This window comes from Hippocampus bargibanti, linkage group LG11 (genome assembly GCF_051943395.1).
Source record: "Hippocampus bargibanti isolate YZ-2025 linkage group LG11, ASM5194339v1, whole genome shotgun sequence".
NCBI lineage: Eukaryota > Metazoa > Chordata > Actinopteri > Syngnathiformes > Syngnathidae > Hippocampus > Hippocampus bargibanti.
The window spans coordinates 11,250,469-11,271,083 of NC_142744.1; the positions used below are offsets into that span (position 1 = coordinate 11,250,469).

At 40.3% G+C, this 20,615-nt stretch overlaps 2 protein-coding genes across 3 annotated transcripts; one reads left to right on the forward strand and one right to left on the reverse strand.

Moving 5' to 3' along the window:
• Nucleotides 1-1,630: 1,630 nt before the first annotated feature.
• LOC148891561 (homeobox protein Mohawk-like) lies at nt 1,631-13,218 on the forward strand. 2 transcript variants are annotated; one of them, XM_089008454.1, is made up of 6 exons: nt 1,631-2,129; nt 4,066-4,225; nt 4,291-4,444; nt 5,490-5,822; nt 12,616-12,649; nt 12,767-13,218. In XM_089008454.1, exons 1-6 carry the CDS (start codon nt 1,972-1,974, stop codon nt 13,074-13,076), a joined length of 1,149 nt encoding a protein of 382 aa, XP_088864580.1. In that variant the 5' UTR covers nt 1,631-1,971; the 3' UTR covers nt 13,077-13,218. The 2 variants fall into 2 exon arrangements, with proteins under 2 accessions (XP_088864580.1, XP_088864579.1); XM_089008453.1 differs by having other exon boundaries at nt 12,616-13,218.
• A 3,084-nt stretch (nt 13,219-16,302) lies between these two features.
• Nucleotides 16,303-20,411, reverse strand: LOC148891562 (ras-related protein Rab-18-like). The gene is made up of 7 exons (XM_089008455.1): nt 20,227-20,411; nt 19,865-19,920; nt 19,716-19,777; nt 18,638-18,710; nt 18,288-18,406; nt 17,973-18,039; nt 16,303-17,136 (listed from the first exon to the last, which is right to left on the reverse strand). The coding sequence occupies exons 1-7, from the start codon at nt 20,292-20,294 to the stop codon at nt 16,964-16,966; spliced, it is 618 nt and encodes a 205-aa protein (XP_088864581.1). The 5' UTR covers nt 20,295-20,411; the 3' UTR covers nt 16,303-16,963.
• Nucleotides 20,412-20,615: the final 204 nt, after the last annotated feature.

A 20,615-nucleotide genomic window follows, 5' to 3' on the forward strand; every position in this document is an offset into this window, starting at 1 on the left:
CGCTGTCGGCCCCGCCTGCACAGGTGCTGGTTGTCCCGATCAGATTGGCGACCAGCGGGTAGCGACGTCAGCCCTGCCGGCAGCCTCGCAGGTGCTGGTCGTTATAATCAATGACACTTAAAAGGACACCTGGCACGATCATCCGGTGCCGATTCATTGTTTGTTTGCTGCTTGGTTGCGGCATGCATCGTGTACGTGTTTGTTTAACCTTGGCGGACTTTTACACTTGGTTTTCTTTTGCTACTTTGTATTTTTTCCATTCAGATCATTTTGATGTTTTACATTTTGTTCCTGCTGACTTTATTTTAATACAATTTGTCAAACAACCTCCTGCTCCCTCCTGCCTGCTTTTTGGGATCCGAACCTGCCATCACCACCTCGCAAACCGCGACAAGTATAGTTTTGCTTTTTTTAATTGTTGCTGTTCCAATGACCATTTCGTGTTTGAGAGCCTTTTACTGAACAAATTGCTTGTTCTGTAACCACAAGGGGACATATGTCTTATTGTGCCGGTCCCAAGCCTGAATAAATACAGAGAGGTGTATCGGGAAGGGCATCCGAGGTAAACGCTTGGCCAAAACAAACATGCGAATCAAACCTATGAAGATGGAAGACACTGATTCGCTGTGGTGACCCCTTGAAGGGAAAAGCCGAAAGGAAAAGAAGAGGAGAGGATAATCATTTATAAGGGCAGCTTTTAAACAGGGATGGAATTTACTTTGCCTCGCCGAAAGCAACTGGGATCAGCTTTATCTCACCGCCGTTCAGCAAAAACGGATGGAAGACAACGTCTTGAAATTTGTCAAGAAGCGTACGGGGTTGCAACGACTTTTTAAGGTTCCAAATGTGATGGCACGGAACCTCCAAACGGAGTGAAATACAGCGCGTGCGACATTTCCAGCGAGAACGGAATGAGAGAGAACACCATCTTTCTTCTCAATAACAAGTTCAGGCACAATAAATCGGAAAAATGTGTTCTTCCCCAGTTGTCCTCGGTTGGAATTTATCAATGTGTCACAATACGATGATGTCACGCATATTACACCACTCGCCCCTCCTCACCATCTTGCCTGCAGACCACGTGGGGGCTAACATAAGTCAGGCTGAAACGATATGCCACGATTCATGGAAAGAGCTTGGCGTTCCTAAAAAAAATAATAAAAAAATGGTGCGGACTGCAGACAGTGCAAAAGATCCTCCGCCACCGTTTCAAACAACATTTGCGCACAAAATAAGCATCACTTGCCAATGATTGGATAAGCAAAGCCCGATGTGATTTTTTTTCCCCACAACGGCGGTGTTGACATTACAACTGTCCCAATTTGTCCTGAAATCCGACATTCTCTACCGAGCACGAGGCAGCGCTCGCTTGGCGGTTTTGCCGCTTATTAAGGAAACTTGTAATTCCAGCTCCTCGAATCCCCTCTTGGTAAAACATGCAGTGTTATTTGCTGACACGATTGTTGGTCAAACCGCAAAGCTGCGCGAGGCTCGTATACCTCATGAAGAAAATATGAGATGACGGCGGACGGCTCGACGGCAGGAGAAAAAAAAAATCAAAAACATCAAATAAGCACCATTTTGCCACGCAATACTTTGCATATCTTGGGGTTGCTCCCGCCGCTTGTCGAGGGTTCCCTCAAGAGTCGCGATTGGACGGTGGGAGGACCAAAGGGGGCAGGAGTGAAACAGGTTATTTGAATACTCCAAAAGTCCCTCTTGACAAAACCAGACTACATCTACTGACTTTTCAAACAGTTTCCGCTCTCCTGGCGTAGCGACTTCATCTTCAGACGAAAAAAAGGGGACTATTTTTTTTTAATATTATTTTTGGGTTATTTTGACTTCAAGTCTGTCCAGGATGGGAGCCGATTGCATTTATTTATTTGTGTAAATCAATAAAAAGCTGCCGATGCACCTGTTGACTTGGGACGGATCAACTGGCTTGAGAACGAACGCAGGTGCGACAAGATGGCATCTCACACGCTTCCTCATTTGGAGGAGGAACAGCGGAGTCGACTGAGCTGTGTGGTTCACGCCAGTTTAGCAAGCGGACAGAATGCAGAACTGCTTCAATATAAGGAGACAGCGACTCATGACGACTCGTCAATCAAGTACAGGAGATACGGGTATGCTCCTTTGCTTTTTTTTGGAGGGAATCGAAATTTCAGTTTTGTGTTGCTTTTTTTCTTGTTACAACAACATTTTGATCAGTTTTTCACAGCCGTAGAACCAACACATATATCATATTTTCCACACTACAAGGCGCACCTAAAAGCCTTTAATGTTTTCAAAAGATGACCAAGCGCCTTATAATCCAGTGCATTGTATCTACGAAAAAAAGTTTTAAAATATGTCACTCATTGAAAGTGCACCTTATAGGCCGTAAAATATGGTATTGTACTTCGAAACCAAGATGCGCCACCATATTCATGCCCTCGCCCCTAAGCACATTAACTCATTCACTGCTATTCCCAAATTTATTCATTCAAATTTATTTGATAATATGATGTAGAGCGCCACATCCAAATTAGCTCAGGTTTTGTTTTTTCTTGCTTGGGTGCCAATATAGCGCTGGCCAGACCTCTTGCAAAATTTTTCCCTTCCACATGGGGCAGCATTTCCCTTTTTTCCCCAAGTTAGCATTTTGTTCAAGCTTCTGCTATTGCTAAAGCGCTATATAAATCAATATGTATGTATTTCACGGTATTTTGGCCAGCCGCCTTCATTTCAAGCTCAGATAACTCCAGACCCATATCAATTAGGAATGAACTCTTTTTTTTCTGATGAAAAGGAGTCTAATGTTTCTTACGCTGAATTGAATGTTTATGTCGTCCTAAAATCAATATTCTGTGGGTCCCGGAATTCTACTGATAATGACAAAAACCCTGGCACTGGAGTAGACACATTTTTGCACATCGTCTGGCAGTGAATGAGTGAAAAACACCTTCACTGACAAAGATTCACTATTTGTCATAAATTCTTCTTTTTTTTTCACTTCTACGGCTGCTGCATCACATACGCTTGATTGGAATCATTGATTTCAATCATGGAATTGTCCTGAAATTATTATTTTTTATTTATTTCTATATTTAATTTATTTATTTTTGTATCTTCGACTGTCTATTTCAGGGGTGTCAATGCCATTTTTTGCCACGGGCCACAATGTAGTTAAAGTTTCCTCTCAGGGGGTGTTATAAATTTAGGGGAAGCCATAAGAATGTTTAATCCCCTCCACATATTACATCTACAGCGCAAAACAAATTAATGAATACCGTATTTTCCAGTGTATAAGGCGCACCTCCAATAAATGGTGTATTTTCAAACTTTTTCCATATACAGTAAAGTCTCGTTATATCGATATCGGATATATCGATAGTCCCGGTTATATCGATACTATTTCTATGCACGCATGGAGAAAATTACATGCAAACAGGGTCGGATATATCGATAGTCCCGGTTATATCGATATTTTTTCGGACTCCCTTGAATATCGATATAACGAGACTTTACTGTATAAGGTGCAGCTTCAACGAATGGCAAACGTTTTCCAAATATAATCTATAAATATATTTTAAATATATTTAAAAAATTCCAAATATAATGCATACCATATTATAAGGTGCTATAGTAGAGGCTGAGGTTACATCTACTACTGCTTCTATGGGGGGAAATTGAGTGGGTGGCTGCTGACAGGAGTTGTGAGACCTGTTGTGGCTCAATACTACTTCACAAATAAGGCGCACCTGCATATAAGGTGCAGGGTCATCTTGTGATGAAAATCAAGGCTTTTGGGTGCTCCTTATATACCGGAAAATACGGCAATTAGTTTTAAAATCTGAAGTCAAGAATAATGACTGTTCTTGTGGTCTACATGGGACAATTTGAGATTATGGTCCGGACTTTAGCTAGCATCGTGGAATTTCACAAGTTTGATTTGTTTTTGCGGGCCGAATAAAATGATATGGTGGGCCACATTTGGCCCCCAGGCCTTGACTTTGACACCTGTGGTCTATTTTTATTATGTTGCGCACGACTACAGTTTGGGCTTCTGAAATCCCCCAGATCTCGCTTGGGCGGGGTCAAAGTTCGCCACAAGAGACAGGTGCTGCAGGACATGGCCCGGCCGCTCAAACATTGGCTGTACAAACATCGGGACAACCCGTACCCCACCAAGACTGAGAAGGTTCTGTTAGCGCTGGGCTCCCATATGACTCTGGTACAGGTGAGACAACGCACGTCAACGTCCGTTCGGATCTTCACTTTTATCATCGTCAAAACTCCGTCTAGGTGTCAAACTGGTTCGCAAATGCCCGGCGGAGGCTGAAGAACACGGTTCGGCAGCCGGACCTGAGCTGGGCCTTGAGGATCAAACTGTACAACAAATACATCCAGGGAAACGCAGAGAGACTGAGCGTATGCAGTGACGACACCGATTCGGAGGGTGAGGGCAACTGTAAGCCTCGTCAAGTGTATTTCTGGAGCGTTCGAAAGCTACCAAATCGCTGTTTGTGGACATAAAATTCGTACTACAAAAAAAATGTTGCAGCTTGGAATTGAAGCGGATTTACATGGGACAGGAGATGTGGGGCCATTTCTTTTCATCGTTGGATGCTACAGCTTCATCTTTGCTTTCAACATTTAGCTTGTAGCAGACGTGCACATTCCACCATGACGTCTTTGATCCACTGATGAAAAGAAGGCTTTTGTCCTCTTCTCTTTCATCTGGAACTGCTTCATACAACAAAGAGGGTGCAGAAAGTGCTTCTAATTGAATGATTGTGTCCTTTGTGTAGTGTCACATTGTTTTGTTTTTTTGTTTTGTTTGTTTTCAAGATGGCGCCGCGTGAGTGGCTCCTTTAAAGCAGCTCTTGTATTTTGGTTTTGCTGCTGTGAAATGTAAATGTCTCCATTGGATTGAATTGGATTACCCTTTATCAGTCTCGCTGTGGGGACATTTACATTTCACAGAAGCAACGTTATGGAAGGAAGCGGAAAGGAAAGAAAGAAGTACAAAAACAAAATACAGGTGTAAAGGCAGCTGAAAAATGAATCAAAGCACATCTAATCTAATTAATAAAGCCTCAAGACACCGGACAGATGCGCAGGAGCTCGGAGAGATCAGGTGGGGCCAAGCTAATTAAATAACAGAACAAATAACAGGACTGGAAAATATATCGGAAGCAGTAACATTATGGAGCAACTAGAGATGCTAAATGGAGGATTGGCCGAGTCCAAAGTAAAGTGCATTACAGTCATTCGGTCGGGATTTGACCACAAAGTGGCCTTGAGAAAAGAAAGCCTTGACTTTAGCTCGATACCGAAAAAAGAAGACGCAAAAACGAACGCCGAGCGCCACCACCAGGTTTCAAACAGTGAATTCTGGCAATTGGATAATGCCAGATACCGCTTGGTGTTACTAATGATTTACGTATGTACCCTAACAATGTCTATTTGTTTCTTTTTTGGGGCCACGCACATGGCCGCAGATGACGACTGTCCGTTACAAACGGCAATATGCTCGTCAGACACGGGCAGGTCGGCGTCCCACGTCCGCGCCATCAAGAACCAGGCCGGCGTACTCGGCATGTCGGACCAGGCCAACAGCGACGACGGCGCTTCGCCTCCGCCAAAGTACAAGAGCAGCTTGCTGAATCGTTACTTGAACGACACCCTGCGGCACATGATGGCAAACAAGGCGGATGGCGTCGCGCTAAAAAGGAGGAGCCACTCCGAGTCGTACAGTTCAAACGAATGCGACCGAGACGCCGTTTCACCGGCGTCGTCTTCCGATACGGAGACCAACTTCATCTACCAAATGGGTAAGAGACTCCCAACGGGGCGCTCGTCAATCAAACTTTATCCACGCTGAAGGATTGCCACAGTATCCACAAAATGGACCGTTTTGGGTCGAACAATCAGGACATTTCAATTAAAATCGCATCATGAGCGGGTCCCCAATTATAGAAACGCTGATTATTCCAGTACAGAGATCCCTCGCTACTTCGCAATTAACTTATCGCGGTTTCTGTCACGATTTGCAAGGTGGTGATGCCGGTTGATCCCAAAAAAGCAGGCAGGAGGGAGGAGCAGGGTGTATTTGACAAATTGCATTTAAAAAAGTTAGCAGGAACAAAATCTCAAACAACGAAGTCATCAGAACAAAAAGGTCCAAAGTAGCAAACAAAACCATGACTAAAACCTGACAGGGTGAAACAAGCAATGACCCGACACTCAATGGTTGTGCCGGGATCCTTTTAACTGCCATGGATTAAAACAACCAACACCTGTGCAGCGACAGGCGGGGCCGACAGTGCCACCCGTTGGTCGCCAACCGAAACGTGACAGTTTCAGTGCAATTTTTCAGAAGAAAAAAACGGTCAGAATAAGAAAAATGGCGAATGATCGAGAGGTTTTGTGCATGGCTGCAGCTTGATTGGTTCCCAGCGCTAACGTCACCCAATGACAGCACAATATCTCATGGTTTGCTTGCATCATCTAGAGCAGGTCAGGTTCAATATTTATTGAACAACACCCCCCGTCCATAAAAAAATAATACGTGATTAGAAATGTAAATCAAATATATCATACAAAGCAGACATGTTGATTATTAAATTTATTAATGTTTGCAGATTGCTATAGCACGAGTCCAACTTGGCTTAGTCTGAACGATCAATCAAGGGATAAAAAAAAATCTGGCATTACCGTGGGCCAGCTGTGATGTGAATTATAAATATGACTAAATATGACTGGCTCAGGGGTAAAAGGAAAAAAAACAACAATATTTTAAATATAATTTCCATTATAATTACATCCTGCTGCTTTTTACGACAACACAGCTACTTAGATCACCTTTTCCCCCTTTTTAACTCATTTGCTGCCATTCCCGAATTTATTCGGGAATTGAAAATATGACGGAGAGCGCCATTCGCGAGTTAGTTCGGGTTTTGGTTTTTCTTGCAGGGGGGTGCCGATAAAGCACTGGCCAGACCCCTGGCAGTGTTTTTTTCCTCCGACGAGGGGTCAACATTTGACTTTTGTACAGCCTCCCCCATTTCGAGCTCAGATAACTCCAGACCCATATAACTTAGGAATTAAGTCTTTTTTTCTGATGAAATAAGAAAGTCTAAGGTTTCTTACACGGCATTGAATTTTTATATAGTCCTAAAACTCAATATTCAGTGGGTCCTGCAATTTGAGTGAAAATAACAAAACCCCTGGCACTGGAGTGGACACATTTTTGCACATCGGCTGGCAGTGAATGAGTTAATAAACGTTATGGCGCATAAATCCCCGATTTTAAATTTGGAATGAGTCTACTCGCACAGGGCAAGTCTCATTTCCATACGGGACAATGCGCCATTTGTTCCGCTACAGCTTCTTGCCACGGTGGAAATGTCCACTTGGGCCTGAAGGACGATTACAGAATGTCTGAGATTGGATTTTTCCCAGAGTGAGAAATGAAAACAAAAATCTGGCAAAATCTCAAGGAATTGAGCTGTTTGACAAACGGAGGCACACCAACGTCTCTCGGCTTTGAAAGAACGAGATAGGGTTTATTGTACGTTAGGTTCAGTCCAATTTGGAGTTTTCTGCTTGGCCGCCTGTTTCTGTCCGTCGCACTTCCCTACTTGCTCTCATGAACAAAAGTTACGATTCTAGACTTGGGGGGAAACCACAATTCATTGCTTACAACGCTGCGTTAAGTTGCGTTTTTATGACTCTCATCTTCCCCGAAAACAAATAAATCTTTCCAGTCGCACGAGTGCTTTTTAAGGTTACGGTCTGTGAAAACACTTCATCTTGGGGGAACCTTGAGTTCAACCTCAGACTGACGTTTCAGACTGATAATGCAAAATGTAAAGGGAATGTCATAAAAAGGTAGACGCGGGCCATACGGTAAAATGCAAAAAACACGCACGATGCACCTTCACAATTGGGATTGTCGTCACGTTGATGGAAATTCATCCAAAAGTTTTACTTCTATCTGTTTACGATGAAAATGTTGCTGTGCTACGATAGAATAAAATTGTTGGGGAAACACTTTCTTAAAAGTGCAAACGAGATAGAATTTCAAGAGCATTTTTTTACAAACGATTCCTGTTCGCGTCACTACCAGAAATTACAAAATAAATAAAAAAAATTAGCAACAAAATACATAAATGAAATAACTACTTAATAAATAAACAATACAACAAAAAAAATAAACAAAAACATAAAATACATAAAACGTAAATAAATGAATACATAAATAGGTAAATAAAGAAATAAACATGCACACTCACAATTTAAATATATAATTAATTGTTCCTCTTTTATCCATTGATTTAGACATTTGCGGCTAACTAAAGACGCGACACTATCATAAATTAAAAAATAAAGAAACAAGCAAATGAATAACTAAATGAAATAACTATCGTAATAAATAAATGAATAAATAAATGAGTGCATACAAAAATAAATAAATAAACATGCACATACACAATTTAAATAATTACAAGGACATTTGAGACTAAAAGACGTGACACTACCATAAATTAAAAAATAAACAAGCAAATAAATAAATAAAATTAACTGATAAATAAACATCAACAATAAACAAAAATAAATAAATAAATGAGCATGCATATACAAACTTAAACAAAGAATTAATTATTTCTTTTTTTATTCATATAGCTTTAAATATGAGACTAACAAAAGATGCTATTCAAATATTACAGTAAACAAGAGGCTGGTTGTCTTCATCCACAAAAACAGGGGAAAAAAGGGCCACCCCGTTCCTTGACAACACGAGGAACAGATTACATATTTTACCACTTGTGTTTTCAGCAAATAAAAAAAGGAAGAAAAAAAAGAAGAAAAGAAAAAAAAAGACGACAGGTTAAGTTATTTTCCAACACAATCCAAAGCCAAGCTAGCAAGCTCGTGGTCACATGGGGTCATTATCAACTTTGCACTGGCTCGGGGGCAAAGCGCAAAAAGTGCTCCCTCCCCTTAAACATGTCAGTTAGCACGCTTCAAATCGTATTTCCTTTGGACTATTCTGCATTTTCTTGAACTCATTACCCACCGCGAAAGCCGCGGTTGAAATGTCGGTGAACACTTTTAATGTATCCCTGCTGGTTGTGTTATGACTTTTTTTTGCAACGGAACTCAAGTGGAAAAGTCAGCCTGCCAGATTCATGACAGGCCCGAACGCTATTAAAACACGGGCGCTAGCGGACCCCGAGAAGACCAAAACGGCCACAAAAAACACATGATGGACTTTTAAAGTAATGTCACGACTCGACCCACAAGGTCACTTCAAACATATCTGTCAAGATTTCACAGGCTGGAAACGTCACATTTCCATAATATACCAAAGTGTGTTTATATTCCAGTAAGAGACGTGGGGCTTTCTCTTGTGGTCAATACCCCCTACCCTCTGAAAAGTCCGGGGGGGGGGCATCGACATGACCGGGATTGTGTTTTAAAACACACAGAGCAATGAAAAACCTGCTCGGACGAATGCACGGCAGCATAGCTGGCTGAATGAGCGAGACCAGTTGTCAGCCAATCGCAAACTTAAATATGATTTTTTTCTAATTATTATTATTTAACAAGCAAGTTTTTCTTAACAAAAATTGTGAGAGGAGCGCACACCAAAATCACACGGCTAAGTTTGAAATATGTTGTCAAAGGACTTTGAAAGTGTTTTGCATCAAGTAGCTCAAGAGGCTCTCCTTGACAGAAAGATGAGTAATTATAAAATACAAGCGTTTAATTTACAGTAAGAATGAAATGAAAAATCATATTTTTTTGTGGAGTGGGGATTCATTTCAATTACTCTGTCAAAAAACAGCCTGGCCAAACTCAAAAGTTGTGAAGTCGATTCGCGGCATTTCCGGACCCCAAAAAATAATAATAATAATAATAATTAAAATATTTAAAATAAGAATAATAACATTATTTATTATTATTATTATTATTATTATTATTATTATTATTTGTATTATTATCATTTATATGAGGATTATGATGATTATTATTAATACTACTAATAGTAGTAGTAGTAGTAAAAGTAGTAGTACTGGTCATGGTAGAATAGTACTGTAACATTATCACAATAATAATTACTATAATAATAATAATACATTTTATTTCAAGCGCCTTTCAAAACACCCAAGGACACTGTACAATAAAAACAATAAAACAAAGCACATAACAATAAACCCATAAGTAAAATGATACATAATAAAATAGCAGATAGAACTAGACATTGAAAGCAATTTTAAACAAGTGGGTTTTGAGGTGAGCCTTGAAAATAGGGAGGGAGTCAATATTGCGGATGTTGGGTGGAAGTGAATTCCAGAGTTTGGGAGCAGAGCGGCTGAAAGCTCTGCATCCCATCGTGGTGAGACGGGCAGAGGGCACATAGAGGTGAAGGGAGGATGAGGATCTGAGGGACCGAGAGGGAACAGAGATTTGAAGCAGGTCAGAAAGATAGGGAGGGGCAAGGTTATGGATGGCTTTGAATGTAAACAGAAGTATTTTGAATTTGATACGATGTTTAACAGGTAGCCAGTGGAGTTGCTGGAGGACAGGGGTGATGTGGTGAAAGGAGGGGGTTCTAGTGACGATCCGGGCTGAAGAATTTTGGACGAGTTGGAGTTTGTGGAGAAATTTCTGATTGATACCGAAGAGAAGTGCGTTGCAATAATCGATGCAACGCAATCGATGCAATAATCGATAAAATACAAATACAGTAAAGTCTCGTTATATCGATATCGGATATATCGATAGTCCCGGTTATATCGATACTATTTCTATGCACGCACGGAGAAAATTACATGCAAACAGGGTTGGATATATCGATAGTCCCGGTTATATCGATATTTTTTCGGACTCCCTTGAATATCGATATAACGAGACTTTACTGTAAAACCTTTACAGAATTTACATGGACACCAAATTATGAATTGATAATAGGCCATCGAAATGACCGAATACTGATGGCAACAAATTTTTGAACGGCAAATCGTGACTTCTTCACCCACCACCGAAGAATTGAAAAAACATTCCAACACGTGGGACATGCCCATCATAAAATCCAGCAGAGATTTGATGAAGCCATGTGATTCCACAACAGCTACAAATAGTTTTAAAATCACAACATTCAAATAACAGCGTGTCGCGTGAATAATCGAATTTAGGTCGCTCAATAGTCAATGTGTGACTCTCGTATAGGACAAAAACAATATCCTTATCTCTTGAAATTGATTTTAGTAAATACCCACTAGTCATTTTGAGATGGGGGGGTTGTCGGTTTACGACTGTCGAGTTCTGTTCATCCGGTTGCAGCCCAACACACAATAACGTCCTCCTACACCCACAATGCAATGACTGGTAATAATATGTATTATGATGATAACAATAATTACTATTACATTCATAAATAAATTAATCAAATGAATAGATACACAAATAAATAAAACAAATACAAAAATAAATCAATACATAAATACATAAATAAATGAATAAATAAATAAAAAAGAGATAGCTAGCTCGCTAGCTAGACAGCAAGCAAGCCAGCTAGCTAACTAGCTAGTCAGACAGACAGACATCTAGATTGATAGCTAGATAGCTAAGTAGATATATATGTTCATGAGTATAATTATTAGTAGTATTTTTAGTATAATTACTAAAATACATATTGATTTATATAAGGCTTTAACAACGGCTAAAGCTGATGTTAGAATTATTATTGATGATATTATTATTATTATTATTATTATTGTTCTTGTTAGTATTATTATTGTTGTTGTTGCTGTTTATATTTCATATTAGCTATCTAGCTAGCTTGATATCTATTAGCTATATAGCTATCTACTTAGCTATTTGAGTCAGGAAACATAATACAGTGTCAGCTATCTAGCCAGCTAGCTATCTATTCCGGGTTGAGTGAACACTGGCGCGTGTGGCTGCCGCTGCTCAGCCACAGAAAAAATTGTGACCTGTGACTGTAAAGTGACCTTGAGAGTTTTGAAAGACACTTATAAATGAAATGTATTATTATTATTATTATTAGATAGGAATCGCAAGGCCTTTCATTCCACGAGCTGCAAGTTCACCCTTGCAGTCAATTTAAAACTGGCAAAGGGTAAAAACCAATGTTTTCTCGCTTTATAAAATAAGAGGTTTAGAAATTGTTTCTTGGAAAAGGATGTTGTGGGCAAAGGAGGAAAAAAATATTCGGTAGCAAGGGGGAAAAAAGAAGAAGAAAAAAAGCAATGCGAAAATGATTTAGTCAATTGTTACTTTTGGTTCCCGGCCAGTGAAGAGAATCTGGATGGAATTGTTTGGGCTGTGAGCACTTTAATCTTTCAATCTAGATATGATCAGATTTTTTAAACTTGATTTAGACACATGGGGGAATCAGTCAGTTCTATACTCAAAATAATATTATTCGTTAGTGCAATCAGATCGAAAATCTGATTTATGTCATAATAAGGGAGTATGACTTGGAAAATAACTTAACTTGAGCTCTATAGAAATGAACCAAAAGAGTCAATATCCAAAATGTCTGCTTCCAATGACAAACATTTATTTGGGCAACTGTTTGCTTCTATCTTGCAGAAACATTGGACTATGCATCATCAAAATCCAACAGGTCAATTATTCACAGCTCTTTTCTCCTTGCATCATTTGCAGAATTGTCAATCAAAGCGGGTTTTGTTTCATTGTGGCTAACTTTATGTGTTTATTTATTTTTATCTCCTGGATGCAGATCCAGCGGTCAACCTCAGGAAAGACGTCAACAAGGTCAAAACAGCCAAGATTGGCGCAAGCTCAACGCCGCCGTGGCCTTGACCAATCTGGCCCATGGGCAGAACTGTCAGAACAGCGCGGCATCGCTCGGCAATGCGTCCATCGCAAAGACCAACATCCCTTGCCGGATGCCCATCGCGGTACCCACTTCGACCCTAAGGCAGAGCTGCGCTTCCGAACGCTCCGCCCTCACCAGCCGCATCATCCGGAAATCGTCCCACATTTCCGAAGTGCAGACTATCAAAGTGGGCGTGGCTAACGGCGTGTAGGAATTTCTCTTATTTTGTTGAAACTGTTTGCGTGAGTGCGTGTGTGTGTACATATACTGTTTTATTCTAGGATGTGTGTGTGTGTGTGTGTGTGTGTGTGTGTGTGTGTGTGTGTGTGTGTGTGTGTGTGTGTGTGTGCGTGTGTGCGTGTGCGTGCGTGTGTGTGTGTGTGTGTGTGTGTGTGTGTGTGTGTGTGTGTGTGTGTGTGTGTGTGTGTGTGCCACCACCATTTTTTTTATTCCATGTATTTCTATTGTGTAAATTAACATACTGGAGACCGGATCATCATCCCACGCGCTTAGCTTGACAGCAGCTTTTCAATAAAGTGAATATGAAATGTCTTCATCACTTGTGATTGAGAAGAACATCCCAAAGTGTTCTGGCTGTTTTTAACATTACATAACACACTAATCAATTTCACTTCTATCATGTCAGAGGAAAAATATACCCCAAGAAAAAAAACAAGGTCATTTTCCACATTTTGGAATGCGATATACAGAAAGGTTATTTATATTGGCCTTAAAACTTTGTTATTGAGGTTTTTAAGGGACAATAAATACCAAAACAAGCGCACACACACAAAAAAACACCAACTTTTCTATTCCTAATTATTGTGCCAAAAACAGAAAATTAAGACAAAATCGAGAAAAAAAAAAATCGACCTGGCGAAGTAATTTTAAGAGATTACTGAAAAGCTTCGGTATAACATGCTTGATTGGCTGTCACTGGCTGCTCATGATCACATGACATTGTATGTCCAATCAGTGCTGTAGGGAATTTAGGTCGCTCAATAGTCAACGTGTGACGCTCGTATTGGACAAAAAAAATATCCTTATCTCTTGAAATTGATTTTAGTAAATACCCACCTATCCCCCACTAGTCATTTTGGGATGGGGGGGTTGTCGGTTTACGACTGTAGAGTTCTGTTCATCCGGTTGCAGCCCAACACAGAATAACGTAAGATTTCTGATTCTGAATAAAGTTTTTAACACTTTAACAAAATGTCAGAATGTATTATTTCAAATAACTTTGTGATAGTACTCACCGTTAACATGAATGGTATTCCGTTCCTCGTGATTGGTAAATATCCAGCCAAACGATCGGGTCTATAGGCAAAGTTACTGCTAGCTAGCCTGCACACGGCTCATAAGCTTCCACACTTGCTATCTGCAATTTACTTCTCGCAGAAGTATATTGATGCTAACGTTAACATGGGGCTTGTTAAAATGTCACTGACATTCGACTGTTTCATCCATCGATGGTATTGTTTCATTGCAAATTAGAATCAGAACCCTTTCTCTCCTCAAAGGCGAATGCTCCGGTGCATTCAAACTGAAGTGTAGTCGTCGGGCTGATTTAAAGGGCCGTTTACCTGTTTCAACATGACAGCCAGTATCATCCAATCAAAATTGGGCTTTCCGCCAACCTAGGTCAGTGTCATCCAATCAAAATTGCACTTTCCGCCAACTGCAGCCCCAACAGGAAATGAACGGCGAAAAAACGAGAATGTGTATTTAGTTTTATCGGCGAGCCATATGCAATCATCAAAAGGGCCATATATGGCTCGCGAGCCATAAGTTCCCGACACCTGGTCTATATGAAGTAATATTGAGTCACAACAGGTCTGGCTCCTGTCAGCAGCCACCGACTCCATTTCTCCCTGTTGAAGAAGTGGCACGTAACCCCAGCCTCTACTGTAGCGCCTTATAATGTGGTGTGTCTTATATTTGGAAAACCTTTGTATATTTCTAGATTATATTTGGAAACCGTTTTTCATTCATTGAAGGTGGACCTTACAGTGCGGTGTGCCTCATAGTATGGAAAATACGGTACACTTCTTTGGCCCGCACGATAATAAGACATTGTCAAAACAAAATGTTGATATCAGACATGGCTTTTTACTGTGTGCAAAAACAGCAAATACTGTATTTTCCATGTATTAGGCGCAACGGAGTATTAGGCGCACCCCCAATGGTGTATTTTTAAACGTTTTCCACATATAAGGCGCACCGGGCTATAAGGCGCACCTCCAATGAATGAACGTTTTCCAAATATAATGCATAAATACAGGGGTGTCAAAGTCATTTTTTGCCGCGGGCCACATTGTAGTTATGGTTTCCTCTCGAGGGCCGTTATGAATTTGGGGAACCCATTAGAATGTGTAAATCCCTTCAAATATTACATATAGAGCACACAGCAAATTAATGAATAACTCGTTTTCAAATCTGAAGTCAAGAATAATGACTTTTATTGTGGTTGACATCCAAAAATATGAAATTTTGGCTCAGATTTTAGCAATCATCATGGAATTTAACAAGTTTGATTTGCTTTCGCGGGCCGAAAAAAATGATGTGGCGGGCCGGATTTGGCCCGCGGGCCTTGACTTTGACACCTGTGCATAAATATATCAAAGTTTTCCAAATACGTATAAGGCACACCACATTATAATGCACTACAGTCGAGGCCGGGATTACGCATTCGTTTTTCTATGGGGGGAAATAGAGTAGATGGCTGCTGACAGTAGTTAGGAGGCCTGTCTTGGTTCAATATTACTTCACATGTAAAGCGCAACTGCTTCTAAGGTGTAGAGTGATCTTTTGAAGGAACTCAAGGCTTTTGGGTGCGCCTTATACACCAGAAAATACAGTGCGTGTTTTGACAAAAAAAGGCAATTTTCCCCTCAAAATTCAAAAATTGTCAAATGCCACACCGCAAATACGCGGCGGTACACCATATACTTCTGGTGAAAAGAAATATGCAGACAACACCTCCCGCCAAGTTGTGACATTTGCCACAAATGAGAGAATCATCCTCCTCCTACACCCGCAATGCAATGACTGGTATTGATAGACCACCGCATGCCACAAAGTCCGATGGCAATCCAGGAGGAAAAAAATATGGTATACTGGTATACTGTGTGTGTCTTGAGTGGAGAATGGGAGCATCCTGTTCCATGTGAGCACATCCTGACACCAAAACATAAGCTTGTAATCATACGTCAACTGCTGTGTGGTTATTGGACTAAGGATCATTAGCATCATCTTTCCACTCACGACCTACTTTTTTTTTAAACTACGAATATTTGCGGACTCGCATATTTTCATCAATTCATCAAGCGGATCGTCGGTGGAAAGTCATCCCGCTTTCTCTCTGCCACCTGCTTTTCATTAGGTCGGGGCCTCAAAAATCTGATGGAAAGTACGTGACAGCTACATGACAACTAAATAAGAGTGTTGAAGGATTGCACCCCGGGTGTCATTTATTTTCTTTTTTGAAACAGTACAGTTTGAACAAGACTGAAAACACAAGAGAGAGTGTCATCCATTGTTAAGGCAGGATTTGTTGTGACATTCCACATTGTGAAATATTTGATTGGAAACATTCGTAGGAAAGGGATGAAGATAAATCGCCGAGGGAGCGTGAAAACAAGTTGACAAATAGCGACAGCACGAAGAAAAATTACGGACGCCGCGGAGCAGAAAAAGTCATGGGGAATGATTGATGAAAGAATCAGCCTTGAAGACTAAATATGGACCCCGTTTTTAATGCCGCTACATGGAGAGGATGGTTAGGATGGTCCATGTCACCTCAACGTTGCTTCGACGCATCTGCTTCATTCTCACGTTCACCGTTGGGAAAGTGACATGGCACGCACGGTCCACCCTGGTTTACATTTCATTCAAACTCTACAACGGGGCCAAAAGGCGTATTTCTATCTAATGCATTCAACTCAACAGAAAGAAGTGTCATGTGCAAAAGTGTCCACTGCCTCTCTCGCTTGCCAACTCATGTTTTTTTTTTTTAAATCACGTTAATCCCGTTTCTTGATTTTAGTCATGTCAATCGATCTTTTGTTTTTTTTCCTGTTTGTTTGTTTTTTTTTCCACTCACGGTACGGAACAGTATCCTCCGCATGCCCTGCCGCCGCCTTGCTCTTGATTCCCTAAGTGCAGCGTCTGGCTCTGGCTTTCGCTCTCCCAGAGCCCCGGAGTTTGGAGGATCTTCTCGACAAGCTCCTCAAAGGCACACTGGACGCCGTCTTTGGTCTTTGCACTTGCCTCTGAACAAAAAGGAAGGAGGTTACCATAAAAATAAAGCAACAAATACACAAATAAGTATAAATAAACAGATGAATAAATACAGAAATGAATAAATACAGAAATAAATGAATGAATAAATAAATAAATACAGAAATGAATACATAAATGAAAACATGCATAAACGAATGAATGAATACAATCTCGAAATTTATAAAAATGATATTTGTACAACAAAAATAAACAAAAAAAAGAAGTGGCTGGGGAGAGGGAAGTCTGGGCTTCCCTACTGAAACTGCTGCCCACACGGCCCGACCTCAAATAAGCGGCAGACAATGGATGGATGGATAAAATCCACAGGGGCTTTATTAACATTTTTTAATTCCTTGAATATATCGGTTTTTAATGATAATGAAGTTTAAGGAACATGAGTAATGATTATAAAAAGACAAAAAAAAGAGAGACATGCAATGGGCTTACGGTGGATCAAATGGCCGACATATTTTTGCCTGGTTGGCCCCAAAGCAACTCATTAATGTCGCGGCACGAAAATGGAAACTCCAAAGCACAGTTAACCTAATTTCCCAAAGCGGACAAGAGGTAGAAATTCAGGAAAGCGTGCAGACATGTATTTAAAGCAACAATATTTAAAGCCTGTCTAGATGATCATCACGATGCAAATGATCTGGACGGGGATGGAGGGATGCATCCAAATCGGGCCAGAAGCACAAATCAAAAGCATGACTTGCTGAGTGACGCGATCTGAGTGATTATGTGCAAAATGATATTCATATTTATTTAGATTGAAATCACGATTGATATGCAGACGATTCCATTTGGTTCCAAAATGGACACTTACCAATAAAAAGCATTGTGTGCTTCCTTGCAAACTTCAAGCCTTCATTTCTATCCACTTCGTGGTCATCCTAGAAACCCAAACACAAGGAATCCGCATCATGCAACGTTTTTTTAGAACTGTAAACAGTGAAATAAAATGTCACGGAACTTTATTTTGTCAAGAAGTTGCACAAAATATAATTCATATCATTGTATTTTGTGTACTTTTTGAGCAAAAAAAAAATTCTAATTTGATTCAAAACATTTTTATTCATTGTAGCTTTCATATCCGTAAAAACAAATGTCAGATGCGTAAGCAAATTTGCTTGGCACTCACCATATCAATCTTGTTGCCTACAAGCATTTTTACGATATCGTTGCGAGTCGTGTAGGTTTCCAGTTCGTTCAGCCAGTTTTCCAGCTTAGTGAAGGTGTCGCGTTTTGTAACATCATATACTGTCAACGCAAAAGAAATAATGAATAGAAACAGACAGAGTTATGCAATTCATGACATTCAATCTGCATTTTTACTGTGCTTTCTTATATTACAAGTCATATATAATCATATGATAGTTTTTTTTATGGGCTGCAAAAAGATCTCTATAATGTATATACATGGGGGTGGGGGGACAGAATTTGTGGCGCACAGATTTCTGGAGTGTGATTGAAAAAAAAAAAAGCACTAACCGAGTATGACTCCCTGGGCGCCACGATAATAGCTGGGTGTTAGCGTACGAAACCTTTCTTGACCAGCTGTGTCCTATATGAAGAGATTTTTATTAATGGCAGACATATTGGAAATATTGAAGAAAAAAAATGAATAGTTGAATACACGGGCGTTTGTGAAGCGCCACTGTTTGAATATTGTAGAATTTCTTCAACAGGCCGTTTAAGGACGTTTCCGGTAAGGGGTAATTAAGAATTTCAGTGGAAATTGAAACTTTTCCCAATATATTACAATCCTCTCAATTATAATGTGTGTGACGGTCACCATTTTTAATTTACTTCTGTATTCACACAGGCACGAATCTTTGAGTAAGTGAAATCAAACACAAAATAGTTTCTTTTACTTTGTTTTCTGTTCAGCAGTTTTGTGCCAACTATTATATATTCTATCTATATTGTATCACGGAAGGAATTGTGGGACCCCAGAAGCCCTGATTATTAAATCCATCATTTAAGGTTCCCATCCGTGTTCTAAAGTAGATACATTGACGTCTAAAGAAAGCCTTATCTAGAATATTCTAGCTTACTTGCCGAAGCAGTGACACAAGTCTTGCAGCATTAATTCGAGTACTGTTTGTACAATGTCGCAGCCCAGTGGAGAGATATTGTACTGCGTCATGTTTTTCATGAGCCTAAAGAGTTCGATGGTTCTCTTTATTTGTAAGTCGGTTCGTTGTCAGATCTCCCAGGCAGGTGATGTGCAGAGCTTGATTGCGGCGTGGAGTCGAGCAAGTCGTGCTGTGAGACTACGTGCGATGCTGAGCAGATCTCTGCGAGCTGTGTCTCTTTGAGGCTGTGAGTCCGAGATGAGTCTGAGATGATTCTGCCCCGTGGTTCGCCCCATTTCTCTGTCCCGCGACAGCTCCTTTTATACCATTTTCAAGCGTGTGATATGCGTCAGGGTGAGACGCACATCAAGGAGATCAAGGAATTGAAAGACATGCAAGGGTTGAAAGGCGCACTTCAAAATCATAAACACGTGTGACGCCACAAGCCCATAGTTAAATGAAATGATGTCATCAAAATCGATCTTTCTTACCCATATAGCAAGTTTTGCTTTATTTCCGTCGATGGCTAGTGTCTTCACTTTAAAATCCACACCTTATTCAGTGCACAAAAAAGGGAAAAAGGGGTTTTAGACAATTCTGAAAATGTTAGAAACTTTGAAAACGTGCACGTAAACACTACCTATTGTCGCTGACTGCTCCGGATCAAATGTGTCTTCTGTGAATCTCAGGAGAAGGCTGTAAGCAAAGACATGCAGGTAATATACGATGAACGAAAACTTTGAAACGTTTTGTGTTACAGTGAGCTTTCCAACTGGGTGGCTATAGACAACAAGGGGCATCAGCCAAAATAAACAAGCAGCAAAAGGTACGCATAACACGTATTTTGATAATATTACACTACTGACAACACCAATGACAATGTTGAATGACCTTGAAAAACATAATAGCGTTACGTGGCGGTCAAAACGGGCAAAACGGTGCTAAGAAACAAATAATACTTAATAGTGCTAAGCTATCAATCTATTTTAGGGTAAAAACAACCTGGATTTCCCCACTCCACTTTCGCCGATTATCAACAGTTTCAGAGTCGTCAGTACGTCGTCATCCATGTTTCGATGTAACGCGAGTTACCGAGGTAATTTAAGACACTTAAAAAACAAAATGTACAGTACAGTTTAGTTCGTGTTTAGTAATTCCCGTGCGCAGTTGTTGACTGCGTGCACAACTTCCGCCCAACGTTTACGTCTGACGTCACGGATAAACGATTACATGAAACTGTCACGTTCCTAAAATACTGTCTAAAATATTGGCATGTCAAAACTGAACACAAGCTACTCCCTAAATAGAATTAAAAATATATACTCTGAAATGTAATAAATTCCAATGCTAAAATGACTCACATTTTTACTACACGAAATTTGCCAATAATC

What these genes read in the sequence shown, in the direction of transcription:
- LOC148891561 (XM_089008453.1), top strand. Translation starts at nt 1,972, where the DNA reads ATGGCATCTCACACGCTTCCTCATTTGGAGGAGGAACAGCGGAGTCGA. An exon ending in CCCATATGACTCTGGTACAG is followed by an intron (nt 4,226 to 4,290) that starts GTGAGACAACGC and finishes AACTCCGTCTAG; the next exon opens with GTGTCAAACTGGTTCGCAAA. An exon ending in CAACTTCATCTACCAAATGG is followed by an intron (nt 5,823 to 12,615) that starts GTAAGAGACTCC and finishes TCTATCTTGCAG; the next exon opens with AAACATTGGACTATGCATCA.
- LOC148891562 (XM_089008455.1), bottom strand. Translation starts at nt 20,294, where the DNA reads ATGGATGACGACGTACTGACGACTCTGAAACTGTTGATAATCGGCGAA. An exon ending in AAGCAAAACTTGCTATATGG is followed by an intron (nt 18,711 to 19,715) that starts GTAAGAAAGATC and finishes CTCTTCATATAG; the next exon opens with GACACAGCTGGTCAAGAAAG. An exon ending in TAGGCAACAAGATTGATATG is followed by an intron (nt 18,040 to 18,287) that starts GTGAGTGCCAAG and finishes TTGGGTTTCTAG; the next exon opens with GATGACCACGAAGTGGATAG.